This window comes from Musa acuminata, chromosome BXJ1-11 (assembly GCF_036884655.1).
Source record: "Musa acuminata AAA Group cultivar baxijiao chromosome BXJ1-11, Cavendish_Baxijiao_AAA, whole genome shotgun sequence".
NCBI classification, from domain to species: Eukaryota; Viridiplantae; Streptophyta; class Magnoliopsida; order Zingiberales; family Musaceae; genus Musa; species Musa acuminata.
Genome location: NC_088337.1, coordinates 22,075,907 through 22,086,128, shown reverse-complemented (window position 1 = coordinate 22,086,128; position 10,222 = coordinate 22,075,907). Strand labels below are relative to the sequence as shown.

At 38.3% G+C, this 10,222-nt stretch overlaps 1 protein-coding gene across 2 annotated transcripts; it reads left to right on the top strand.

The window, feature by feature from the left end:
- The first annotated feature begins 6,158 nt into the window (after positions 1-6,158).
- On the top strand, positions 6,159-9,080 carry LOC103974924 (rust resistance kinase Lr10). Of its 2 annotated transcripts, XM_018821972.2 has the most exons (4): positions 6,159-7,057; positions 7,645-7,668; positions 7,752-7,852; positions 7,922-9,080. In XM_018821972.2, exons 1-4 carry the CDS (start codon positions 6,328-6,330, stop codon positions 8,828-8,830), a joined length of 1,764 nt encoding a protein of 587 aa, XP_018677517.2. In that variant the 5' UTR covers positions 6,159-6,327; the 3' UTR covers positions 8,831-9,080. The 2 variants fall into 2 exon arrangements, with proteins under 2 accessions (XP_018677517.2, XP_009388103.3); XM_009389828.3 differs by having other exon boundaries at positions 6,161-7,057; positions 7,752-9,080.
- The last annotated feature ends 1,142 nt before the right edge of the window (positions 9,081-10,222 follow it).

Here is a 10,222-nt window from a genome sequence, read left to right as displayed (position 1 = left end):
GAACCACACTTATGATTTGGTGCTACTATCAAATGAAATGAAGGCCTTGAAGAATAAGTGGGTTTTTAGGTTGAAGACTCAAGAATATTGTTCTCAACTAAAGTACAAAGCTAGATTGGTTGTGAAAGGCTTTGGTCAAAAGAAAGGTATTGATTTTGAAGAGATTTTTTCTCTTATTATTAAAATATCTTCTATTCATGTTACTCTTGGTATTGCTACTAGCCAGGACTTGGAGGTTGAGTAGTTAGATGTGAAGACAGCTTTTCTTCATGGTGATTTGGAGAAGAAAATTTATATGGAGCAAACAAAAGACTTCAAAGTTAAAGGTAAAGAGAATTTTGTCTATTAGTTGAAGAAGAGCTTATATGGGCCAAAACAAGCTCCAAGACAGTGATACAGAAAGTTTGATTCATTTATGACAGAAAATAGATACAAAAGAACGACTTCAGATCATTGTGTGTATCTCAAATAGTTTGGTGAGAATTTTATTATTCTCTTACTTTATGTTGATGATATGCTTATTCTTGAGAAAGATATATCTACAATTGACAGGTTAAAGGAACTGAGTGAGTCTTTTGCAATGAAGGACATAGGCCCAGCAAAGCAAATACTGGGTATACAGATTTCCCATAACAGGAAAAATAAGAAGATTTGGTTGTCACAAGAGAAATACATCGAGAAGATATAGGAAAGATTCAGTATAAGCAATGTAAAACTAGTTGGTTCTCCACTTGCAGGTCACTTCAAGTTATGCTCAGAATAGAGTCCGTCAAGTGATGAGGAGAAGGAGAAAATGCAAAAGGTTCCTTATGCTTCAGTAGTTAGAAGTTTAATATACGCGATGGTATATACGAGGTCAGACATCGCATATGTAGTGGGTGTTACTAGCAGATTTCTCGTAAATCTAGGCAAAGAGCACTAGGCAACAGTGAAATGGAGTTTTAGATATCTTAGAGGGAACTCTAAGGTTTGTTTAAGCTTTGAAGGTGGACCACCTATGTGATAGATTACACATATGCAAATATGGCAACAGATATATATACGAGGAAGTCCACATCAGGTTATGTACTTACTTTTGTAGGAGGAGCTATGTCATGGCAATCCAGATTGTAAATGTGTATTACTCTCTCCACCACAGAGGCAAAATATATTGTTGCTACAGAGGTTTGCAAAGAAATATTATGGATGAAAAAATTCTTACAAGTATTGGAGTTGAAACAGAAAAACTATGTGGTGCATTGTGACAGTCAGAGTGTCATCCATTTGTGTAAGAACCCAATGTTTCATTCCAAGTCAAAGCATATAGATGTTAGATGCCACTGGATTTGAAATGTATTTGAAGAGAAGCAGTTACAGTTTCAAAAAATTCACACAGATGATAACGGAGTAAACATGTTGACAAAGACTTACCAAAAGAAAGATAGGAGATATGTCGATAGTTGGTCGACATGGCTTCACATTGAGGAGTCATGGGACAACCTCCCTTATGGGCTGAAGGGAGAGGTTGTTGGGCAGACAACCCATGGTTTAGCCCATAGTGGGCTTAAACAGCCCACAACCCACCTCCTCTCTTAACCTAACCCTAATTCATATTAGGGGAGTGAGTGGTGGCTACGAAAATAGGTATAAATAGGGCATTAACGAGGGCAACAGTCTAGATCTTTATAGTAGCAAAAAGGAGGAGAAAAAGACAGAAATCCAAGTAGAAAGAAAGGGAAGAAAATAAGGACAATGCAGGGAGACTGTTCTCAATAATCCAGTAGTGTTCTCGTCTTAGGTTAGATCAAATCTACAATAGATTCTTACTGTGATTACTCGGGGAGAATTAGGGAGGATTTAAAATTTTATGTACAGTGACGTGATCCTTGTATCCCAGTTGTTCTCTTGTGATTGTTATTAAGGTTTTGGGCAAGATATTGAGATTTGTATATTCATTATTCTTATAGTGGATTATCTCTAGTTTGCCCCATGGTTTTTACCCTTCATATTGGAGGGGTTTTGCCATGTATATCTCGGTGTTTTATTTAATTCCACTATGTGTTATGGCCTGCTAGTATTTGTTCATATATAAAAGTTTATTTCTCTTTATATCCCATCACGTTGCACGTGATTCTCCCTTTAAAGAGCCGGGACTTATCCCTCCTGGGTATCTATCCCGTTGAAGCAAAATCTCTCTTTGTTTCCTTCCCTCTGAAAGCTTCGGAGACCATCATCCCCTTAGACTACCCCGACTTGCTAAATAAACTGTGTATTGTTCTACCTCCTGTAAACACACTTGCTAGATTGTGACTCCACGTCAATACAACCTCCACTACACCACTCAAGGTCTAGCAATATGTTGAACTCGTTACACACTTCAGCCTCTTATGGATGTATCCTTCTCATGCCGAAGAGAAAGTTTCAATGCTCAGTGATACCAAGTTTCGGTCGCCTTGGGATGGCCGCGAACATTCCATCATCTGCATATAAGCCCTTGCATAAGGATCAAATTCTTTGAATTAGTAATTCCCCTCACCTCTGTGAGCTTTGCACAACTCTTGGTCGTTGATCAACCCATTCCACCTTGCATGGTCTCATCCTTTACCAAGCGCCTCGCTTGTCTTAAGTATCATCAAGTATAGTTGTCAATGTTGAGCCATAGCTCAAACTCAGCTGTCCTAACCTTTGTGTGCTACGCATTCTTCCAAGCTTGCTTGTTCTCATAGTACCTCTTGTGCGAAGGGTTGGCCATTCCTCTGAATGCCAATCTTAGATCCTCGCTCCTCTGAGCGACTCCTTTTCCCTACTTCTCCTTGTCGTTTTCCCCCAAATGGTCACGCCTGCTGACTACCCTCAACGCAGCCTAGCTAGGCCCCCCATGTTTATATGCCAAGTGTTTCTTTGAGTGCTTGTCTCGCTCTGATACCATCTGTCACGGGCTTAGCTGGTTTTGCCTAAGTTGTGCGGCACACTTGCGTGGTCGTTTGCAAAAGTCAGCCTCCCCGAAACCTCCCATGGTCCCTTAAAGACTTACAAAAGAGAAAACAGGTTAGAGAAAGCACCTCACTTGGGATCCACAAGCAAATATTTCCGAAAACACTTCATAGCCAATGCAAATTACAAACATACTTTACAAGCTCTGAATGATTGCACAACAAAAGGTCAAAATGGTCCACTATAAATTGAATATCTCTCAAAAGTATCCACTTGACACAACTTTTATTTAAAAGCTTAAAACGACCACCAAACCCAACTAAAATGGGGTTATTAAGCCTTCGACTGTCCCTCTACATGCTGTGCAAAGCATGAACAAACCAAGTGACACAGATATACATAAGCATTACATCAAACATCCTATTTAGAATTTTGTCCATGATAACTCGATAATTATTTTGATGCTGACGTAGATGCAGAGCGGCCCTCACCTCTCGTTATCGCTCTTCTCATCCACAACAACCACTAAAGCTTCCCTTTCATCGCTTTGTATCCGTGGCAGCATCGACGTAGTTGTCAATCAATGAAAGGGTCATCAATATAGACATATAATGATGCCGCTCTATATCTGTGTCGATACCGATATAGATACAGAGTGACAAAAGTGTCGCTTGGTAACTGTGTTAGCATCGATACAGATACAAGCAGCCCTCACCTCTCGTTGCTGCACTCCTCATCCATAACAACCACCAGCGGCCCCTAGTGGCACCTTCATCCACCACTACTGATGTCGTTCGACACCACCAATTGGAATGTTAAAATTATCTTTTTTGTCCTTTGTTTTTATGTCTCCGTCGGTAAAATCGACAACGTTAGGATAAATGAAACTAGATGTTTTACTTTTATAACTATGGAGATTCCAATATAAATCTTTTAAGTCTAGGAACTAAGATACTAAGAAGGTTTAGCTATAAAGGATAATATGTAATTAGCCCTCTCCTTTTTTTTTCTTTTTTTTTTTAATTCTCTTAAGACATTGAATCAATATGCTAGGTTGTGAGTATTCATCCAGAATAATCAGTCTTTTTGTTGGCTTTATAGTGTTTTATTTTTTTTTGGGCTTGTTTATGAATCTCTTTCCCCTCTCATCCAATTAGTTAATATTTTACTTAAATAAATTTCTTAATTTATAGATTTTTTGAAATAATGAGTGATATTTTTGAAAATATTTTTTTTTGGGCTTTCTTAGATGATGCTCCATTTTAGAATTTATGCTTGGTTAAATGGATTCAATCACAAACGTATATGAAGGAGGGGAATCGTTCCTTATGCTAGCTGATATATGATTCTCGATTATTTCTAAATTTTATTAATTGTATCAAATTTAATTCTATTTTCTAAGCAAATTTCTCTCATGACCCTTTATTAGCTCTTAAGTTAGCAAAGGATGGTTTCAAATATACATTTGTCTATGTTTAACTATGCTAATCTATCTTGTGACTATCATATCATCTTGTATGATCGTTCGAGGCAATCTTAGTACAATTGACAACTAAGTGGTTCTTGATGAATAATGATGATTGATAGGAATAGTCATATATGATATTTGGTAGAAGATGATGCTCATCAACATTAAGGATAATTTCTAATAATGACATAATCGATGATATAAAACATGTTTGACCAAACGAATGATGTTTGGTCAAAGGAGCGACGCTTAACTTAGGACTAGTTGATCTTTTGATCATTTTGCAATAGGGGGTTAAGCTACGATTTTAAGGTGTTGATGTAAATCAAAATCGATTGGCATAATAATTTTTTTCTTTTTCACTTACTAAACATAATTGCTTAATGGTTGCTTATGAAAATCCTAAAAAGAGTCGCTAACGAAAGAGAACAGAAAAATACTCATGTGCTTTCTTTTGTAAGAAACGAATTACAAGTGGGTGTCTCCAATAATAAGAAAGAGATGGCTATCACTCGATTCAAAAAAGCAGCCCCACAGCACCGGGCATTAATACCATCGCACTAAAGAAGTCGCGTCGCATGGTGGAAGTATTCGGTCTCAAGGAGATATTTCTTTATTGTGATTTGGAAGATTAGAATAGTCGTTGAAAATTTTCCATTGTGTGTTAACGTATGTCGTTTTCATACAATATTTTAGAAGCCACAAAGTTTATATGTAGACAAAAGTGATAGAGATGGTAGAAAGGATCACTGAGCAGATCATTAATAGGAGCAAATTAAAATATAAATGATTGATAATAATTATATATATATATATATATATATATATATATATATATATATATATATATCCTAAATCAATTCATGATTAAGTGATTAATTATTTTAATTCGTGTGAGGGAATCAACCCCTCATCAAAATGTATAAATATACAATACCTAACCTTTTTTAATCTCTATTTATGAAAAAAAAATAAATTCTTCACTCATCAATTATAGAGTTAACTCCAACTCAAACTTAAATTTTCTTGTACACCCTCTTCTTATTCACAAGTAGTCTTTTTTATAATAAGATTCCTTATCCTCCAAAACTACTAACTCTAGGAATTCAAAAATACTTGTTAATCCCAAGTAGTATATTTTTGTGTCTTGAATAAAATATAACATGCTTAGACTCCTCTTAATTTTTATCTCTTATCTTTATTAATTTTTTTTTATCATAGAATCTTTTGAACTCTGTTCATATTTTATAGCGAGAGAGAAAACGTTGAAACCCAAAGATTAATAAATAAAGAATATATTAGAAAATAAATATGATATTTGTATGGTTTGACATTCTAGTCTCTTTGTCCATAAAATAAATTAATTCTTTTAAATAATTACAAGCACATTTCAGGCTAATCTAAATTCAAGCATAAATCGCTATCGTACCTATCATACTAAATACGAAATGGTTTTTTTTTTATTCACCTTCTCAATATTCATTATAAAAGAAAAATCAAGAAGCATGAGTATTTAGTTATATATATTTTTATCATCAAGACATAAAGATATATGAAATATTTATAAAATAATAATTTTTTAATTTTTAAAAAATTTAAATAAAAAAATTCTTTCTATACTAAGATTTTTTTTTTTATCGTGTGCAACTTCCATGAAGGTGCGTCACGATTCCTTTTCTACTCTATTTTATATATGTATATCACAGTCAATCTAATTGACGTGGAGAAGACGGACAGGAGGAGTTGTAGTCACACCTCCCACCCTTCGATGACCATGCGTTTAATTGAAACCCCACCACGCTCCCTAACTCGGTCGTCTTTGACGTCTCATCTTCCGAGCAATCACCGCAAGAATGATCAAACCATCGCGTAGTTCCCCGATCAGTTAGTTGTCTCCCCTAAGAGCTGAAGGGGAAGGCCGATCCCTCCCATGCCCCTGCGAGGCCATGTCTCGGCTCCTCTGCACCCTCTTACTCTTGTTCCTCCGAGCTTCCTACATCGAGATGACTTGGGCCGACGAAGACGACGACTTCATAAAAGATTGCACGAATGCAACGTGTGGAGGTCTACCGATCAGATACCCCTTCCGGCTGCAAACTAGTCCTTCGTACTGCGGTGCTCCAGGCTTAGAGGTCTCATGTTCCGGCGGTGACGCCGTCCTCGCACTCCCGCAGATAGGACCCTGCAAAGCGATCGATATCGACTACCAGTCCGGCATCGTTCGAATCAAGCTTGGGGAGTCATGGTCTCGGTGCCCCCTGCGGACCCTCAACTCCACCAACCTCACCACCACCATCTACCTGCCTGTATATGGCCATGACCTTCTTTTGCTGAGCTGCTCGAAAGAGATAACACGAGTTCCGGAATGGATTGCTGGGCCGATCTCGTGCCTGGGCAGTGAAGGCCGCTTCGGTTATGCAGCCAATGCGTACGAGTCCATGGACGAGATGCCTGCCGGCTGCAACGTGGACTCGCCTGTTAGCGAGATCTCTTACTATGATAATGGGGACTACTCGTTCAATGGGACGGTGCAGTACTTTATTCGAACGCAAGAAATGATCCTTCGATTGACGATGCCGGAGATCGGTACATGCACGGCCTGTGAGACAGCAAACGAGCGCTGTGGATTCAGCCGAAGGAGAAACAAAACCTACTGTATGAGCGGGCCTCATCATGGTAAGCTTCCACCATTCTTTGTGTCCGATACTTGGTGTCGATAGATTTGGTGGGGCAATTGCTTCCGGTGGACCTTTGCTTCATGTTATGCATCTATTGCTAGATTAGAAATTGCCAGAGGATAAGGTCCACCCAGAACTAATTTGATTGATTGAGCATGCGACATAAGATGGATTTGCACCGCATATACTCATTATTTTATCAAGTAGAGAGAGACTAATGACCCAAATAATTAAACCCAATTTAATGGTGGTGATATAATTATCAAATACTTAGAAATTATTTGTCTCATCCCCTCATCATGCCTAATTCTTGGTCTGTCTTTGACATCGTTGGCGATGATTCAATCAAATAAAATAATTAGCCCAAAATATCTAAATTCAGGCTAACGGTAAGTGTATCCATCGAGCACTAAAGCACTAACCAATTCAATGAATCTTCTCTTTGGTTGAGACGGTCTTAGTTATTATTTTGCCTGTCTAGTTGTTCCTGTATAAGTCAAGTAACATGGAAACAGAGTGAAGCAAATTATGGCTATGAACAATGAAGGGAATTCCCAGTGACCGCTCTCTTCTGCTTCTTTGCAGGTCCCAACTTTAAGCTCATTGTAGGTGAGTGCTCAAACCATTTCTCACATACAACTTGTATGAGAAGAATTGCAGAGTAATTTCCTCATAATTTCTCTTCTTCTCAGGCCTATCCAGTGGTGGATTTGTTGTGCTTGTATTGGCAGCACTCCTCGCTCTATTATACGTCATAAGGAAATCTGCGAGAGACCAAGAAACACGTGTGAAGGTAGAAAAGTTTCTAGCAACCTATAATAGCGATGCGAAGCCAACACGATACAGTTTCGCTGATGTTAAGAGGATGACCAAGAGATTCAAGGACAAGCTGGGGCAAGGCGGATACGGAAGCGTGTACAAAGGCGAGCTACCCAATGGAATTCCCGTAGCGGTGAAGATGCTGGAGAAATCCAAAGGCGAGGGCGAGGAGTTCATCAACGAGGTGGCCACCATCGGAAGAATTCACCACGTCAACATCGTCCGCCTCCTGGGGTTCTGCTCCGAGGGGTCAACCCGCGCTCTCGTCTACGAGTTCATGCCCAACGAGTCCTTGGAGAAGCGCATCTTCTCGAGGGACGCTAAAGAAGCGGACAAGCCGTCTCTGAGCTTGGAGAAGTTGCTCCACATCGCGACAGGCATCGCTCGGGGCGTCGAGTATTTGCACCAAGGATGCCAACAACGCATTCTTCACTTCGACATCAAACCCCATAACGTTCTTTTGGATGATGAACTCAATCCGAAGATTTCGGACTTTGGTCTTGCCAAGCTTTGCTCCAGGGAGCAGAGCCTGGTGACCATGACGGCTGCGAGGGGGACGATGGGCTACATCGCCCCGGAGATGTACTCCAGAAACTTTGGGACGGTCTCCTACAAATCAGACGTCTACAGTTTCGGTATGTTGGTCTTGGAAATGGTAGGGGGAAGGAAGAACCTTGATCCTGAGATCGGAAAAGAGAGCGAGATCTATTTTCCGGAATGGGTGTATGACAGATTAGTTCAGAACCAGGATCTGGGATTGGCAATGCAGATGGAGGTTAAAGAGCAAGAAGAAATCATGAAGAAGCTCGTTGTCGTGGCTTTATGGTGCATTCAGTGGAGTCCTATGGATCGACCTTCCATGACTAGGGTACTGCAGATGCTAACAGGGAACTTGCAGAGCTTGCAGATACCCCCCAAACCTTTCGTCTCCTCACTGGATCATGGAAACTGATACAAACGTTGCATCGTGACCGATGAAGCAACCCATAAGAGAGCAGACTGAAGGTGTATGCTGCACATTGTGACTTGCTCTTCGTATAGTAGCTATATCTAGGCTTCAGGCGTTCATGCTGCGTAAGGTGTTCGACAAGGTCGATCTCAATGTATTTGGTATTTTACTGTAAACTTTGTTGTGTTGGCTCGAGAAGACTCGTTCTGGGCAGCATTTCAACTTCTATAAAGCTCTTGTTCTGCTTTCGCAATTGGAAGCATGTCACCGTAGAAATAACCTACGGTGTCAATATACTCTAACAGGACTCACAGGCCAAAAGATGAAGCTGATATCCAGCGAACTACGGTAACATCTTGGTTTCCCAATTACCTGCACTCTCTATCAACTTTGTAAGCAGAAAAGTCTAAAAAAAAAAAGTTTGCAAATATATTTATATTTTTAATATATATTTAGAGAAAAAAATTTGAGTGAATATGAAAAAGATGTATCGTAGATTGTTTTGAGTATTTAGTAATCAACAGATGAAAATTATATTTTAAATGTATATTAATATAGGTGCTGCTTGGTAATTAGATTACTATTAAATGTCTTATGACTTATGATGCATCCTTCGTAATCATGCAAGTGATCCTATTATGGCCATTGCTATTGGGATTTTTATCCATCATGTATCATAAATTATAAGTTATTTAACGTGATATTATTATGGTAGCCAAAAATAAATCTTTTATGCTTATTTATATTTGGTATGACTCCAAAGTTGTAATAAAAATATTAAACAGAAAAGTAAATGCGCCATGAAAATGCTCCGTCATAGTAGCTAAAATAATAAGTTTACATAGTTATTTTCCATAAAATATAAATTTTCTTCTCTTTTGGAATAAGTCTATTGATTTTCTTACATACTTTTGCACTTTATTTGGATTAAGCATGGAGCTTGATCTTTTTTCCCCGATTACAAATGTTTATATCCTTTGATTGTAACTCTAAGTTATTTCATATGTGATCAGAGCAAGATGCTAGTGCCAGTGCTATTATTGAGTTGCCAATCATATACTATCATCGAGCAGCTACTTGAGAGGGTTCTCCTATTTGCTTTGTTTCTTCGAGTGAATGGGCTACATGTTGTCCACCTCTTTCCTACTTACATTTCTAGCCCTCGGAAACTATCCTTTCATCATTGCTATTGTCCTAGTAGCAGTTCACGTCAAATGTACATTGTAAATTATCTTTCTCTCAATATATACTACTCTTATCCTTTTACAATAAGACATGTGTTGTTAGGTAATTACATGACAAATTTATCCTTCTAATATTTTTTAATATTTATTTAAAAATAAATAAATATTTTTAAATTTAAATTAATAAATAGGTAAATAAATAAATGTAAAC

Bases quoted from the DNA above. Each gene is read 5' to 3' on its own strand.
- LOC103974924 (XM_009389828.3), top strand. From the start codon at position 6,328: ATGTCTCGGCTCCTCTGCACCCTCTTACTCTTGTTCCTCCGAGCTTCC. The intron at 7,058-7,644 runs GTAAGCTTCCAC...GCTTCTTTGCAG, and splicing joins TATGAGCGGGCCTCATCATG to GTCCCAACTTTAAGCTCATT. The intron at 7,669-7,751 runs GTGAGTGCTCAA...TCTTCTTCTCAG, and splicing joins CAACTTTAAGCTCATTGTAG to GCCTATCCAGTGGTGGATTT.